This window comes from Battus philenor, unplaced genomic scaffold (genome assembly GCF_028537555.1).
Source record: "Battus philenor isolate CCGP_79_NKW_IND1 unplaced genomic scaffold, ilBatPhil1.0.hap1 SCAF_11, whole genome shotgun sequence".
NCBI classification, from domain to species: Eukaryota; Metazoa; Arthropoda; class Insecta; order Lepidoptera; family Papilionidae; genus Battus; species Battus philenor.
The window spans coordinates 11,860,548-11,879,039 of record NW_027181673.1 but is presented as its reverse complement, the minus strand read 5'-3'; the positions used below and the strand labels follow the sequence as shown (position 1 = coordinate 11,879,039).

Genomic DNA, 18,492 nt, shown 5'->3' with positions numbered 1-18,492 from the left:
TTTCAACAAGCATAATTAGATAAAAAAAGTATTTTAAGAACTGGAATTTCAAGTGTAATTAAAATCATATAACAGTTAATTTAAATACCTTGTATATTAGCGAACAGTCAAATTAAAAATATTTTTTTAGGCTTAATGATGTCTGCTGGTGTACCTATTCGAATAAAAAAAGAACACATTTTAAATACTCGTCTCAAGTCTAATATAAATGGCGACACATTCGTGACTAATGTCATGTTTTATTATATAAAATTTAAAAGAACTTATTCGCACGCGCGTACTGACGAAGTATCAAGTTATTTTAATAGCTAACTTGAGAAAATTCTTTTCTGTTTGTCAATAGAAGAATAAAAAAATATAAATGCACGTCAAAAAGACAAGTACAAAATTTCTGATTTACAACAACAAATTAAATAACACAAATAAAAGACATTTAGTGTTTATTATTAAAGTTACGCGGTGCCGAATTTCATTTAATTATTTGCATTGACATTCGTCATTATGTTATAAAATCTAAATAAATGGTTATATTGTAAAACGATATACCTAAATTCTTTGTGTATATATATGTATATATATATATATATATGTATATATATATGTATATATATATATACCACCCCCATTACCACTTCAGACGACCAAGTCTTCGAGCTACATTTTATTTAATAAAAATCTGTAATATCATTCCTTTTTTGTTTAGATGCAGTCTGGATTTTCTCCATTTACCCTAGTTTCCTATTACAAAATGAATTTATTTCTTACCATTTTCCAATTTTCAATTCATATGAACCTTTATTTTCGTGCTTTATTACTCAGACGCGCTTAGCAAGAAATTTGAAGATTATTTTTTATTTAACCATCCATTCAGAAGTGCTTTAAATAATGACGGGTGTGAAACGAAAAGAAACCACAATCATATTAATACATGTTTATTTTGTGTCATTAAATCAAAATTTTGTAAATAAAAGAAAAATACAATTATTAATAAATTTAGGCCGAATACGTTTCAGAGTTAGGCCTCTCAACAAAACTTAGCGAACACTATTATCAATAAACTAAAATTAAAACAAACGACAATTAAACAAATTAAAAAAAAAGTAAATTAAAAACAGATTTCAATAAATTACCGATTTCATTTACAACTTGACGATTACACATTGCTTACAAACTAAAAGAAATTATCGTTGATAAATGTAAAATATACATTATAGTCTATACATTATTATTTCAACAGTATGTGTTATGCAAAAAGTGCAATTCGAAGGGCATTCCTTTCACTAACTGAACGAGCATCGGCTATGCATTTACAGACCTTAACGCTTTTACAAAAAAGTTCAAATTTACATTTTGTTTACATCAAAAAATAATTATGAAATTAACTTTATACTCCATAATTATAATAAGCTTTGGCTTCTTAAGGGTACAGTTCATTTACATCCTTGAAAGTAAAGACAAAAGGTCCATAATTGCCTGAACACTGACAACGCCACGGAAGCGACTTGGTCAAAACGTTTAATTATATGTACCTCCTATAGACAGTTAATCGAATTTATAATTTTACAATCAGCTTGAGTATATAAAGCATATAAAAAGAAATGAACAAATAAGTTTTTTTCAATTAAATAGAATATGCTTTTTCACAAAGCTTAAATAGATATCTGATATTCGGTTGCATGCACTTAAAAATGGAGTGTTGGCTTGATATGGAAAGAAACTTTCGTAAAGTTTTTTATGGGCATAAGTTTCTAATGGGCTTATGAGATGGATAACTACTATACCTCCTTTTGCAATGTAGTCCATAAGCATATATTTTTAAGAGAAATGTTAAAGCAGTTTCCACAATTTCTTAGCAATAAATCTTAAGGCCAAAATTTTTTGATATACAACATTTTGTTTCTTATACTTAAAAATGGCTGGGCTAAAATGGAAGGCAATTTCAACTCATTTTATTTGAATGGCCCTGAGGTGGATAACTATACCTCCTTGTGCATTATAGATTCCACAAGAGCTTTCTTATGTTAGTTTATTGAAAACATTAAAGCCGCTTCCATAATTTAGCATCTCTTTGACAAATATGCAACCGAATATTTGATTTTTGGAAACAATCAAATATTACAGACTTGATAATAAACAATTTCATATTCTTATACTTGTAATTACGCAAACAATGTTTTTACAGTAAGCTGGTAACACATGTCTTTGATGTAGGATATACATATATTGATTAATACCTAAGTTATGATAATATGTAATATACGTTGTTCGAGATTCTATATATTAGACTAGTTTTGATTTTATTTCGGGCTAACTGATCGTCATGTTCCAGTAAAGATTCTCATGTCAAAATACACACCGTAGTTATACAGTCAACGATAATATAAAATGCCTAAAAAATGTTTCTATATAGAATGATAATTGCGATTTTGTCATTATATTATATATATAAATAGTCTTCACCAAAGAGAAATAAATGAGTAAGCGAGACAAAAAATATCTTACATCCAATTCAACATTCATTACTTTTATAGTGTCATGACTAGAGCTCAAATAATCAGATGTTAATTTACCTAACTTGAATGTCTTATTATGGAAACCGCTTTTGTGTCTAAAGAATCTTCGGTATGAAGTGCGAATGAAGAGACACTACATAAATGTAATTCTTTAGAAAAAAAACCTCTGAAAGAATTTCTTGACAAAATGGCATATTGCAAAATTTCTCAGACCACTTGTTTAACCAGTTTCTTACGATAAATTCATGTAAGTGTTACTCCTAAATTCAAATAGAACGGTTGATATTATTATTCGCTTAACTATAACTTACATGTATGTACCACTAGGGCAATTTTTGTCAGTATTTGCATTTTTTTCTCTTTTCAACTTTTAATTATTCTGTTAATATTGTATGAATGTAAATTAAAATTTGACTTATATTTTTACGTCATAATGGTAAAACAACGTAATATTAGTGAGAATAGTTTTTATCACGAGTAATATTCTAAATTAGGTAAAAATGCATCTATTTATTTGATCTCTGGTTATTTTACTACTGGATATATATAAAATGTCTATGAAATATGAGATCACAAGAAACAGAAATAGAGATTTTTAATTATCCTCACAGTAATTGCATAGAATATAATTTAAGCATAATTTCATTCAAACACTCCTCTTCACTCGCTACAACTTTAAACAGTTTTGCTACAACAATTCTATACTATTTGAGATTCGTTGGAAATCTTATAGGAAATATTCAGTTCGTGTTTTGGACTTGTTACTTCGATAACATGCATATCAAGGCAGATTATATTCGTTACTAAAAATGGGAATAATATAAAGAGATTTCAAACAAAGTCATATAAATATTATTAAAACGATTGAGAAGTTTTGTATTATTAAAAAGTTAAATTACAAATAAACGGTGAAAAGTAAATATACGTAATAAAATATTAAAGATAGTCATTGATATAATAATCGTAATATTATAGTGCTACCGAAATCGCTGTATCGCGCCTTAGGTATATCTGCGGCGAGATGAATGGTGTATTCACTCTGTGTCAGCTGTCAAAAGATCATGCTCTTTTTACCTGATCCCGCTCGATGCTCTTTCATAAACCGTGGTACAGCTCTTCCGGTAGCATTATATTGATATTTTTAATTCGAAACATCGCTTAAGTCACTCGATACCAAACACTCCAATATTAGATTCTTTTATTGCGTATTGTAAAAGCGTCGAAATATCGTTTTCGCATTGGTTCGTATTACCCTACCACTACATTCTTCATTCCCTACATAGCATTTATTACCCTGCACAAAGTGCACACGCTGATATTTCTAGTGACAGATTTTTTTAATAAATAAATAATGACACGTGTAAAAATAAAAAATAAAATAAGATTATTGACGATTATGTCGACTAAGCGTTTTGTCACTAATGAAAATATCAACCTGCACGTGCTATATACATCTAAGTTGGCATGTGAAGTGTAAACCGTACGTCGTTCTAAGTCAGCACTAAGTTAGCAACCGTCATCAATTAGGCAGATACGCTATAATTAAACTATAAAAGCCAATCTTATAAAAGGCCGAACCGTCGCTACAAAATATGAGGTATATTTAGAGTTCACACCATTCACAAATCGCTCCACACAAATAATCACCTACAACCGACAAACGACCGCAACCTAAACTAACGTCTGTTGCAATTTATACTCTATGCTCACTAAAATAGAGTCAGTTATCGCTTACAATCACGCGACCCCGCTGTCTTGAGTGTGGCTTCTTTTCTTTTCGCTTCTGTGATGATCTGGAGTAGACTTTAATATATCTGGTTGCCCGTGAGACAGTACCCTTGCTTCTATGTGTTGGTTGAAAGTAGACGTGTGGGAACTAAGGGTCAAAGTAGCATTCCTATCGGAGCCCAGTGTCATTGTGGTGGCGTGCGAGTTCAAGGTGTTATGTCCCGTGGTGTGATGAGTGTGGTGGGATTGGCTTAAATGATGGGCATGCGGTAAAGTAGATGGGCTTGAATGTGGCAAGGTCGAGGTCGGCTTTCGTACGGAGCGGTGGCTTCCGTTGCGCGTGAGGGAGTTCATTTGAGGAGTGCCGGGACCTCCTGTTCGGAGGAGAGCGTTCTTGTAGTCCGCTATTAGGTGCGTAAGTTCAACCATCTGTGAATTGAAAATTATTTTATTTCACATGTCTTATAACCCTTATCGTTAAGTGTGTATAAGTATTATGTCATTTAAATTCCAATTGTCAGCTTAACCTTACTCTTTTATACATGGGCTACTTATTATTAAAATTGACAATAAAGACGCGCTATTCATTCTGAAAAGCTTTATCCAATTGGTCATTGTGAACGCGACTTTCCAATGTAATATCTCACTGTTCATAATCCGTATGTAGTTTCCTCCTAGTTTTGGTTGGCTGTATCGATTTTCAGCAGTTGTTCATACAGGTTATCTCCTAATTATAATAAAGAAGTGTGTAGGAACTTACTTTAGGTTTATTAAGGCTGATGAGCATTTTGTGCACCGGGCTCGACGCGTCCTCAGCATCGATGAGCATCATTAAGTCATCCTGAGAAAATAAATATTAATTCTGTTTATTCTGATATGTTCTATATTCTGATATTAGAATACCAGAAATTAATATGATTCGAATTGATAAAAGGGGTTCCTTCAGGAAGATTGTCCATACAATGAATATTACTGCGGCATCTAGGTCATTAAATAGTAAGTCATGAGAGTCGTGATGAATGTTTAAGTTAGTGATTGGTAGTTTGGATGTAATAGTTATTTTAAACGCAGTGAATTACTGGATTTTAATTAAGATCCAAAATTCTGAACCTGAACATAAAAATGTATTTAATAAAAAACTAATAAACGCGTATAGTTCGTATTTACCCTCGTCCTTATTTAATGTTGATTTTTCAAGTTTGCTATAATAATAAAGTAACTTTCGTTTATTTTTATAAAAGCATTTCCACACTTCAATCTCTCGTCGTGGTCTTTTTTCTTTCAAATAAAAATGTCCAATTTTTTTTAGTATAAACTGGTATTTCCCAACATTTTTTTGCTATGCCCAACTAAAGCCTTTCTAAAACTGTTACGTCCCCCGAAATAGCAAACATAAATTTTATGTTAAAGCGAAAGGGTTAAACTGGTATCGGGCCTATTTTCAAATTGTCCCCTAGTGGGGCATTGGCCCCACGTTGGGAAACACTGGTTTACATCTTTTTTTTTCAAGATTCACAGTTAAATTAAAATTAAGTTAACCTAATCATACCTGCAGTCCACCAAATAGTCCAATGGAATTGAGAGCGTATCTTCCAATGACGCTCATAGAAGCCAGCTCGAGTACGGTTACGCCGTCTTCTGATACAGCCAACCATACCAACGACAAATCAGGTTGCTTGATCTGAGAAAAAAATAATTATTAGAATAAGTGTATTCCCTCCATCCATAAATTGGTTCCCGCCTTCACATAGTGAAGATAAGAGAAACCTTCATGGCTAAGCCGTGACTGATACTTTAAAGCTGGATTGCGACAGCGATGGGGCTGTGGGAAATAATATCATTCATGGTCGAATTATCGTTAGTGGCCGAGCAAAAGGTTTGATCCGCTGCAGGGTGCTGAGAATTGTCTGTATTTGTAAGTACTTGCTCTCTTGGTTTGACATATATTGACTCCAAGACGGCCAAAGAGATATTTTTTTCATTTTTTTTAAATAAAGGAAAACTGTAGTTAGCAATTGATGACTGTTAATGCAATAAAGGAGCTCCTTCTGTTTCTATAAGCAGAATCGCACATCACAGTAAAATGTTATATTATTTGCCGAAAATTTTAATAATTATTTACCTATTTAAAGATGTTACATCTATGACCTTGTATAACATAGCCGTTATTCAAATAGCGAAGAAAAACATTGTAAGGAATTTGGTACATCCTAGAACCAAAGATCCGAACCATTCCACCATAAACCCGTGTGAGCGACTTGGCCTTACTCTTTTTTAGAAAGAAGGCTAGCGTTTCTACAGAGAAAATGAAGGATAAAACAAAAGCTTTTGTTACATATCAGTTTTGGTACATTTCAAACTGATGGAAAGCTTTCATTTTATCAAAGAATAATTTACTTATAAATATAAATCATTGGTTTTTAAAAAGTTATAAAACTGTTTTGATTTTTTTTGCTCCTTAACCGGGCCTTAGTTCCCAGTGCTCCAAGTGGACCCTCAGGGGTCCAAGGGAAACTCGACGGGGATATACTATGGACTGTTACTAATAAAAACTTGCCAAACTTGGCAAATGCCGTGTTCGAGAATCAGATTCACCACAAGATTCCATGGTCAGGTCTATTTTTTACTTTTTAAGTAGAATTTGGCAGAAATATGGTATAAGTGTATCTAAAGGGGGTCTACTGAAGCCTGCTATATTTTGAACTCAGTCTTACCCTGGCCTGGAAGAGTGTGGCACCGAAGAACGGCCATTTCCTTGTGCAGTTGAGGTAGATGCGCACGCAGTCTGCGGTGCTTCGACCCTTCAATGCGACCCACTTCGACCTCAGCTTTTCCTCAACATCCCTGAGGACATTATGTCATGTAGTCTAAGATTCTATAAACCTTAGGTAATACAAAAAATGCTCCACGAGTTAATAATTAGGTCGGACTCGATGAAATAATTCATATAAAACATTAGTTTTTAATTGACTATATAAGTGTAATATAAAATATATATACATATATGTAGCTCCCTTTCTCAGTTTCAGATAATATATGGTTGATATTATAAATTGCATTTGCATTATTATGTCTCGAAGTTTCAATTCATGAGACGTGATTTCTTTTTAATCGGATCTGTTATTATTATTTCATGTAAAAAATTGCTTTGTTTTATCAAATTTGTTTTTGATTTAAATATATTTGAACTATGGTTGGCGGGTCTAAATAATTGATTTGAAATAAAGTGACAGACAATGTACAGGATTGTATTCTTGTTAAATGAGTTACCTGAAGAAATTAAAGCAAAAATTAATTATAAGAACATAAAATTAACACTTAGAACATATTTTTTTATGAAAAGTCGGAAACCAACTTCCAAAAATTGAACTTTTAAGTTATTTGAAGAGTAAAAAGTTTATACTAGAGATACCTCAGTTCATCGTTGCTGAGACCGGCGCGGTAGCGGTAAGGATAGAACCGGTGTGCAAGAGGCTGGTTGTGCTGTGTGTTGGCGGCAGAGTAGTCTCCCATGTCCAGTTGTGCCATCAGCGCACCAAGCTCCGCGGCGAGTTCCCGCGTCACAGGGAACCTACCAGCTACCACTGGCAAACCAAAATTTTTTTAAAATATAATAACGAGAGAAAAAAGAAATACTTTAGCTTAAATATCACAGTGGATGGCATCGCTCGTGCGATCATGGTAGAGATGCGGTGTGGGTAATCCCCCCACTAGATGCGCCGATGACATAATAAGGTCGCGTGAAAACGCTGACAGCGCAAGATTGGTCATACTGGCAAAAGAGGGTCTATCGGCTGGTATGATGCTGACGATTATATAGGTTTGATATTTGACGATTGTATAGAGTATAAACAATGTGAATCTTTACTCAGCCACATACTGCAGTAATCTTTAACCCGTCGTACTGATTTTCAGTCCAGTTTGATTTCAGATTCAGTTATAAGATTTATCAATGTTAATGGCCTGCCGTAACTGTTCACTACCGTTATTAGCTGTGGTATTAACCAACAAAATACATTTTTCGTAAAGTCACTGCGTTTATACAAATGGCAACACTGATTATTCGAAAGAAAAATTGGATGGTAAGTTAAGCTTATAATATATCATCACATAAAACCTATACATATAATTGTATCTGAATAAATGATACATTACTCAGACTCAGATTAATCATTACAGTTATTGGTGGTGACAGCTTCAAAGATGGCTGGATGGATAATTAGAAATTCAAATTTTCTTTATTTACGAATTTATATCCACTTTTGAAGCAGTAAGTTTTAGCATTGAAAAAAGTTCAATGTAATTAGTCAAGCTACCATTGGTTCGGAATACTGAACTGCTGAGAGCCAACTAGAAACTCATCAGTTGCTGTTTTTAAATGAAATTTTACAATGTTTAATGTATTTAATTCAAGTGTATATAATCTGGGACAAGCATATTGTAATAAAAAAGAGATTTGTAAAGTACAGAAGAAACCTCATACTTTGATTGTAAATAATTTTCTCGTCTAGGCTACTGCACCGTTTCGGCTCTTTGTTAATTTAAGAGACGAGTTGTGTATGTATTTATACATATATCGAAAGTTAATATAACAACTTTATTTACGTATTTATGAAATAAATAAGTGTATTTTTAAGCTAACACCTTTACTACTATTTACCTTGGTGGTTAACTTGGTAGCAAAGCAGCAGACGCTCTTTATCAGTCTCGGTGCGTACGGAGTTCTTGAAGTACAACCGGTTGCGATACGTCAGCCGGATGACGCGAGAGTTCTCGAACTTTCCAGAGCCTTTCTCCCTCAGCGCCGTTTCCCACTTTGATATTACGTCGCATAACTGCAATATAAAAAATAGCTTTGTATCATCATTTCTGCTATGCCCACTGTTGAATATCTCTCATAGATTTCCATTAACATCGATAGGAAGCGGCGTGCCTACAGCGTCTTTCTACGATCTTCTATACACCTTTTGAATGGACTTCCCATACAGCGCGCTATGTGACTTGCTTACTGTCACTTTTACCAGCTAATCTTCCGGGCTATGTCGATTTCTTTTCTTCATCTATGGATCGTATAATGTTTAAATTGATTTCATAAAGAAAACCAGAGTAAATACAACTTCATAGCTAATTGAGCGAGTGAGTTTACCAATGACTGAAAATGAGTGACCACATTTCAGTAAAATTTCCTAAAAATTTTTTACGTATCGAGGATTTGGTTATTAAGATTAATTGTTTTAAAAACTGTAAGTCTATGTTTAATTAAATACCTTTTTATCTGGTTTAATGTGATGTTCTAGGTCTTTTTCAATGGGGTCGTCGCTGAAAAGGGCGAAGCCCGAGGCTCCGGATTCCCTGCAGCCGAGCTCCGTGCTGAGAGTCGACAGGAACTCCTCGACGGTTGTAGATCCGTCGAAACTTATCACCTAAAGATTAGAATTACCTTATTATAACGTAATAAAAATAGATCGTAACAATAATTACTTTGTATTTGCTATAAACAGTAATCGCGCCTATTCCACGTTGTACGAACAACCGCGTATAACGCGTTATGTATAAATGGTTGACGTTTAAATTATTTCGTTAAAAGAGGTATAAATTGGACATTAATTATATACTGCTATGAAAGAAATAATTGCATATTATTAATATGAAACTAAGAAAAATTTAATAAAAAAAAACATGTAATATTGAATGCAACTGGTGCAATGTACAAATCACTATAAATATCACAATACAGAAACAACGTAAAAATCACTGCGTTATAGGAGGGTACACTCGTTATAAGGGGGATAAGAATTTGTGTGACACTTTACAAAAGTACCGTATTTTAAGGAATCCCCTCACTACACTTTACAGTATATAAAATACTTGCTTTCAGTTATTTGTAATAATTTTCATAATCCATGAAGCGATTTAATTATCCTAACACTGCACAACAAATTGTATTTAAACAAATCATTCAAGATAACATAACATTCTCTATAAAACCTGAAATAGCTATAATCGTGACTACATTGACGAAATAAACCAGCTATTTTTTCGTGTGGTTATCAGATTTTTTTTTATTAATAATATAATATTATTTACAAGGTTCTTGTTGAAAAATACCATACATTTTTACTACGAAAATAAACGATGTTAATATATATTGTACATGAGTATATATTTAAATACATATTTATCATAGGTCTAAATTATTTAAATGTTTAATTTTACTTTTATAATCTATGATGATTAGCAAGTCAGCGTTGATGGAACTTTTTTTTTTAAATTTGTACATTACAGAGTCTTTACAGAATTTCTTACCTGATAAGTATTATTGAGCATATGAACAGGTATGGCGTGCGGTAGGCAGTGGTGGTAAGGGTTCTTCAGCAGTATGGAGAGCACCTCCATCCTCGAGGGCTTCGCTTCCCGTCCTCCGTTGCGTATTGTGCGCTCTAGAGCCCTTGCACAGTATGCTGCGTATTTGCCGCACTCCGTCCTATTGTTAACAAGAAATTATTTATCGTTGTCAGACACATATTTATTATTAAAGAAATATTTATCAGTAACTTATTATATAATAACTGACTTATGATCGGGAAATGTGTGTGTGGGTAAACGCATGGGTACAGGCATACTTATTTATATTATGGATAGTCATATTCTGATAAAAGTAATTATACTCAACAATAATACATATGAATAAACCAATTACATAACACCATAATGTATTATGTGCTATCGTCAGTTTTGTTAAGCTCTCGATTTTGGAACCAAAGAGAAGAGCGCGAAACATCCCGCTTTAGTGCAGTTTGGTGGATATCTGAAACAACATTGCAGTTTGGCAGCCTATTCATATTTTTTTTTATTTTACAGAAAAAGCAATAGCAGTTAATGATTTTTTACTGTTGACTGTTTGTTATTAATTTTCGTTCGTCATCGTTTCGGTAGTCGAGGCTGGAAATTACGATCGTGAGTCACAGTTTACTTAAACTTTTTGCTGACGGCGATAGCTTTTCCACGTTGTTACTACCACGTTGATTGATCTAGATAATGATTCCGATAGTGGTCTATATCGACCTCTAGGGGTCTATGACAACCTGTAAAGGGTCTACGGCAGCGAAAAAAAATTTGGGGGTCCGTGAAATGAAAATGAGGGTCCACGATAGTGGATCTCAAGACATACACTGACAGTACCTATTTACTTACATCATACTATCTTATAATATCAAAACATTTACATTATTTATAAAAGTACCTATGAAGTGAAAAATTTAGGACTGGACATCATTAGCCGAGGAGTTTTAAGATTAACCCTTACAAAATTGATGCCAAATGTTGATAATTTATTATTAAAGCATCAGGTTCATCCTTCTCACTAAAAATATTGACTTACTGCTTATGTTATTTTATTTATAGTTTATTGTATGTTTATTTAATGTTACGTATATTTTACATAATGGATACAAAATTATTATTTATTTTGAGTAGTTTTAATTTAAATTCAATTAATAAATATATAAATTAACATGCGTTTTTACTTCAAGTTTTTAACACTAAACTTCACTACAATTAGAAATTTACAGGAAATCAATATCAGGTAAGTAAGGGGTATACCCAACACGGAAAAACATGGCAAGGGGTCTACGACACAAAAACGTTTGGGGAACTCTAATCTAGATTTTGGTTAGACGTCTTTGGAATAATTGAGCTAGGGAGATCCTTCAGAGGCTTCATGTCAGGCCGTTATATAAGCTCTTATGTCACTTAGGCTTCATTGAGAGGGCCCAAGTACCTCCAAGAAAGAATATGGTTTACGTTTGCATGTAATGTAAATGTTGAATTTACATATGAGGGCCCTTTTATTAGAGCCACGCATTTTCGGTTCCCGAAACTATTAAAATTATCAAATTATTTGCCTTAAAAGTAAGAAAAATAAATAAATTTCTAACCCTTCTAAAATTGTTTTTTTTAAAGTTAGGGTCAGACTTTTAAGACATTATGTTTTCAAGCAATAAAAAAATAATTTGCCTATATTTTCTTTCATAAAAACCATGGCATGGGGTGGGCAAGTGGGTAAAAAAATATTTACTTACAACTAGCAAGAATTACCACGCTATCAAAGAAAGAAATGACTTTTTTGTATGTGAGTATTTATAATATATTTAAATACATCCTTAATTATAAGACTGTCCAATAAGAATTTGAGTGTTACAATGAATACAATAATTTTTACAGCTTGTCTTAGCTTAAAGAGCCATCTAATATGGTTTTCTGTTTTATTCACTTACTAATATTTAGATATAAGCTTGTATAATTGTGGTCAGGTCTGTGTGTGCCTACAAAAGATATTTAATTTTATACTCTGTTGAATTAAAGTAAACTTATATTATGCTATTATTATAAATTGCTTTTAGCGTCCCTTATTATAGACGCATATAGGCATAGACTTGCTCAAAGATCCTTACGATGACAGACCTTGCGTTGCCCGCATCTACTTCTCGTTATTCTGTTTGGCAGTAATCGGTGTAACATAACCTGAAGATGCCCCGTGGAGTGAAACACGTGTTGAGTGATTTGGCGGTGGCGGTTGTGTGATTCGCAGTGTTTGCCGCATACGCATTTATCAACGGGCTGGCGGGCAGTGCATTTTATTGCATGACTACCACTGCATGTGCGGAAGTGGCTAAATATTTGTCCTTTTCTTACTTAAATTATGTATGTCGTCCATCCCAGTAGGCACTGGAAGGCTTTGCCTCGTCTACCGGCCTGTGAGCGTGTTTATTTGAAATAAATAATGTCACGAGATAAATAAAGATATGTACTTGGAATCGGCATGTCTGCTGAGATGTAGCTTCAGGTACCACAGGAGTCTGTTATTCCGGGGAACGAAGAGGCTGACAGCTAGAGCCAGTAGTTGCCAGCCCTGTACGAAACTGTACGTGGGCGGATTACTCTTGCAATCCACAGACAATAGCGGCGCCTGTAATGTGTAATATTGTATAGCCATATATCAAAACCAAATTGAAATATTCAAATATACAATTTTTTTTTTAAATTACTAAAAACTTATTTACTTATTTTAAAAAATCGAGGGTAATCAAATGTTTCAACTACTTTTCTCATATGACACAATGATATGTAAATATATTTTTTTCGAATCTATTTTCAAGTATGAACTCGTACTACAATTTTTGGATTTTTTATTGTCGTTTATTATTTTTAATTAATTTGTTCAGCAAATTCATATTCTTACATTTGTTCATTACAGATACAGTATTTCTAATATATTCACAATGATTAGCTATGGGTGTATAAGCTTTAAAGAGTCGAATGTATATATAGCTCTCTACATTTATTTACAATCAACCTGTATAAAGTGATTGATCTGAAACACTGTGAGAATGCCACAAACTCTTTTACTTACTATATTATAATTACGATATTTATTATTTCTGTAACCATTGTTTTTAGAAGCTTTAACTTGACTCCTTTAAAACTTTTACAAATACAGCCAATCATTCCGTATAAGTTCAAATGATACACTCACATTATCATTCAATACATATAGGTCGTAAAAGACGAACACAATAATTGAATAGATATATACTGATGAGAATCTGTGATGCATTTCATTATATATCTTTAGATAAATAATATATTTAGTAGCTTCAGGGTATTTTTACGCTTTCATTTTGAATTAAAAGTTAATTAAAAGAAAAAAAAAGAAATCACGACCTGTAAGATACCAGAGCTTATTTTATAATGAATTGTATTTAAGTAACAAATGTTGAGATTCTTTCTCTCCGCACGTTTATTTAAAAAATCGGTATATGAACATCTGTACTCCTTTACAATAGCAATGTATGTGAACGTTTTGAATGTCTAACAATCCTACAAATTTTATTAAAACAAAAAAAGGTTAGAAACCAATGCTCTATGCTCTTTTTGTATCTCTATATTATTTAGTTTTTAAGTTCACACAAATGACAGTTTTTTTTTTATCGCCACGTGAAATCTTCTTCAATTAGTCGGGTATGTAATATGTAAATCTAACTATTGACAATATACTCTTAGACTAAATATTAAACTTATTCACAATCAATATACTGCTCTCTAAACATAACAAATAGCAGTGTGTGCCTCGCAACACTCGTTGGACAGTGCCTCCGCGATAGTAACTCCCTCTATTACTTTTTCCTAAATTAATTTACATTAATCGTCGTTGTTTCAGTCTATAGACGATCATTGCAAGGCATAGGTCTCCCCAAAAGTTTTTAAGATACGAGCAATATTAGCCAAGTGGTAGAAGACAAGACTTGCGATCGCGGGTTTTAGTCGATTTTTTTGTTCTCTTAAATTCCAGCTACGTCATATTCTTATATTTATTTATTACAAGTACAGCATTTTCAGGATATACAGGTTCATTATTTATATATAGCTTTTAGGAGGCGATACGTTCATTAGTTCATCTGTCAATAAACTATTTGTAATCATCCTGTATAAAATGGAGCAACTGTTGAGTTCCTGGTCGTCTCTTTTCCGCAGATTAGCGTTCGGACTTGGGGTTGCTTACTACTCATAATGGTTAAGATAATTGACGATCCATAAGTGCGTGTAAATTTCTGCTCGAAAAAAGATTACACGACGTTTGAAAGACCAAAAAAATTTTACCTCTTAATTTTGAACATAGTAATGTTTCTGTAGAGGTACATGTTTCTTCGAGAGGTAGCTTGCAATAGGAAATATGAATAATGATATTTTGAATTTAAATGAGACGCATCACAGAGGCTCAAGGGCTTGAAGCGCACAGTGGGCGATGGGGCCGTTACCTGTATAGAGCTAGGCGAACCCGCTGCGTTGGGTTGCAGGTCGCCGCTCTTGTTGTCGCCGCCGACTGACGACGCGCCCGTGTCGCAAGTGAACAGCGACTGTGTCGCGCACAGCAACAGTTGCTGCGCAAATGAAATGTTGGTGTTCGGAAACTCGGGGGACGACTGTCTTTTTTTTTTTTATTATACAACGTACTGACTTTTGAACGGGCTGCTCAATATCTTACTACGTGATTGATGTTTAATTTTTTTTTATCGCAGACAAATGCTTAACATATTTTTTTTATTTTTAGCACTGTATATTTTAACGTGAATTTATAAATTAGAGTAAGTTGATTCAATAAAATTTTTATCCCAATCAAAAGTGCCCTAAGCGAAATTTAGAAAATTTAATATTACCTTCTTATATTGCAAATTAATCGCAGTGCTAAATATTTTGCAAATGGCGATAAGTGCTACGTTAGAAGTATATATCAATTAATTTTACCCATTTCCATTTGATTTACAAGAACAATAAACCAGTGACTATATTACAGAGTGGTGCAATAATGTAAACAGAGGTATAACTGCATATAATTAGAATTGGCTTATGTTAAATATACACATATATTTTATTCACATTAATTATTTATTCCTAATTAGAGACAAATCAGTGATTTAAAACTATATGCTACTATACTATTGATTAAACTCAAAAAGACTTCAAAATGACTAGCATTATTAAAATAACAAAATATATGTACCTACTACTAACGACATCTAGTATCAAATGTGAAAACTAGAGTTGTCTATGTTGAGAAGCCGATCGATCAGTAAATCGAACGCCGCAAATGGAATTGGATAAGCCATACGCTCCGAAGGGACCCTGATCACATACTGAGACAAGCCCTAGAATTAAATCCTCAAGGAAAGCGAAGACGTGGCCGCCCAAATAAAACCTGGTGGCGGACGATAACTGCAGTAGTTAAGGCAGTAGGAATGAAATGGAGCGAAGTAGCACGTAAGCGCGAAGCTCAAGACCGCTCGGGATGGCGACATACTGTGGATGCCCTCTGCCCCATATTGGGGACATAGGAATAAATGATGAAAGTTGTCTTTGGTAAAATGATATTCATTCTTGTTCTCGCTGAGAAAACTGATCTTTTCGAAGAGTGTAAATGTAAAAGTGCCTTTTGACATAAAAAAATTAAGTAACGAACACTGTAGGAAAGTAAAACCTGGGATAAAAATGGCTCTGAATTATAGAAAAAAAATGATAGTCTAAAAGCTTGAAGAATATATATAGACTGAATAACAAATTATTACAGGTAGACAAATTTTAAAGAATACTTCGAAGAGAACTAATGTAAAACTATAAATAATAAACTATGTATAGTTGTATCAGACATGTGAATGACGTAGAATCAAAAGTCTAACGCCATGGGCTATAACATAGAAATAATGATTTAAATATTAAAAACTTATCATTAATATTGGATATCCATAAACTGACAGTGCTAAGGTATTTATTCCCTTCAATTTTTTAAATATATATTTTTTAATATTTAACATGAAGCTGCCGTTTATATTTGTTCGAGTCGACGTGATCGCATCTTTACATTTCTTTATAATTTCACGCGTTCTAATATCGAATGTCGATAATCTGTCACTTGCTTACAATAGTGAGGTTGAAAGAACGTAATATGTAATACCTCGAGAATATAACATAGAAAACTTAACGTCTGACACGAAAACTGATTTCATGCCTTAGCAAATCATATTTTGATATAACTAAAACATTTTAATTAAATATAACATATCGAGTTAGAAAACTAAGTATGTTACTTAGTTTTCTGCAAATACACATTGCTTTTATATCACTATTAATTTTTTTTTATTAGCTTTCAACAATATTTTGTGATAAATTATTAAAAATCACATCATTACAACATATTTCAGCCCTTGAACGTCCACAGCTGGATGCATGCCTCCCGCCCACCGATTATTAAACTGGATATGAAAAACCAGGATCTGTTAAATGACCTGTATCCAGCGTCTTCGAACGAAATTAGGTATTACAACTGAAAGGGACAGATGATCCTATTTTCGATGTTGGTGGACGTCAACAAGTGTACTCAAATGGAAAATTTCAATTATATGATTTACTTTTTTAAAAAGCATTCAAATAAATATAATTAATAATTGCGCTAGGTTCTTAGTATTAATAATGCACGCTTCATTTTATTAATTTATTTAGGTGAACACAGGGACAAACAATATAGATAGGCAGACTTTACTCCACAATGACGCAACTCTGACCACAAAGAAAGCTTGCAGATGCGGATCTCAAGGGAAAAGCATGTAACGACATGGAAACAAAAGACTTTTATAACAATATAGCCTTTTAACATTTTAAAAACTGTCTTAAAAATGGCCCTATTATTCCACAATTTTGATTTGAGTTTCAGGGAAATACTTGGACGACATACCTGAAATGACATGTAAATAGATAATATACCGAAAAAAGAATAAAAAAACAAACAAGTCTATTGAAGTTACTACAGATTTCGATTCCTTCAAGATAACATGATAATATAATCTATTGTGCTTTTAAAACTATGCATAAATTTATCGAAAGTAACAAACCAACCAAGCCCAAAGGATTCGCACTTGGAAGAGGTGTTGAACAGGCTACATGAAGACAACATAGTGCGCAGAACAGATGACCGCAAGGGCTTTATGGTCAAGACCACGGAACGTTTGCCCACAAGGTGGGCAACCTACGTCGTTAGGGTCATCAAGAGACGATATTTAATGACGATGATGATGATGCAAAAAGTTCAGACAGGAGGAGAAGACAGTATTCTTTTTTTAACATTTAAATGGAATTAGAGATCGTAAGAGATATGCAACACCCATAAATACATATACCTCTGAAGAATAATTTATTATAAAAAAAGCATCTACGCACCGTTCCCATACCTTGATTAATTTAATCAATTTACATAATTACAAATGTAATGACACTTATTAAAACAAGTAATACCTGTCTTTTGACGCTCTATATACACTATTAAAACCAATATTTTTCTTATTTACATATAATATATTTTTCAATATATGAACAATAATATTTGTATAATCGATAAATTATAATATACATACATAAGTAAAATAAATAAATAAAATAAATATAGTAATAAAGTTATATAAATATACTAAAAAAAAAAATTAACTGGCAAGCTTTAATATAGTTAAGTGTGCTAGCAACATTTTTTTCTGGATCCCATAATCAGTATGTACATATATAAATTTTTATTACTAAGTAAATAATTTAGTTAAATTTGTACAAACTGGTTTCTTGAACAGATATTACATGACTAGATATATGCAGTTATACTTGAGTATACACCTAAAAATCTATAGACTTACCTTTGTTAGAGAAGTAAGATCGG

At 32.9% G+C, this 18,492-nt stretch overlaps 1 protein-coding gene across 1 annotated transcript in view; it reads right to left on the bottom strand.

Moving 5' to 3' along the window:
• Window positions 1-936: 936 nt before the first annotated feature.
• Window positions 937-18,492, bottom strand: part of LOC137932284 (uncharacterized protein CG43867-like) — a 153,691-nt gene continuing 136,135 nt past the window's right edge. The window contains exons 19-28 of the mRNA XM_068775893.1: window positions 15,059-15,181; window positions 13,052-13,209; window positions 10,548-10,725; window positions 9,509-9,664; window positions 8,902-9,076; window positions 7,654-7,825; window positions 6,956-7,085; window positions 5,791-5,922; window positions 5,002-5,082; window positions 937-4,670 (exon numbers count right to left, since the gene is read on the bottom strand). Of these exons, the coding sequence (XP_068631994.1) occupies window positions 4,251-4,670; window positions 5,002-5,082; window positions 5,791-5,922; window positions 6,956-7,085; window positions 7,654-7,825; window positions 8,902-9,076; window positions 9,509-9,664; window positions 10,548-10,725; window positions 13,052-13,209; window positions 15,059-15,181 (1,725 nt within the window). The 3' untranslated portion in view covers window positions 937-4,250. The remainder of the gene's footprint in view (window positions 4,671-5,001; window positions 5,083-5,790; window positions 5,923-6,955; window positions 7,086-7,653; window positions 7,826-8,901; window positions 9,077-9,508; window positions 9,665-10,547; window positions 10,726-13,051; window positions 13,210-15,058; window positions 15,182-18,492) is intronic.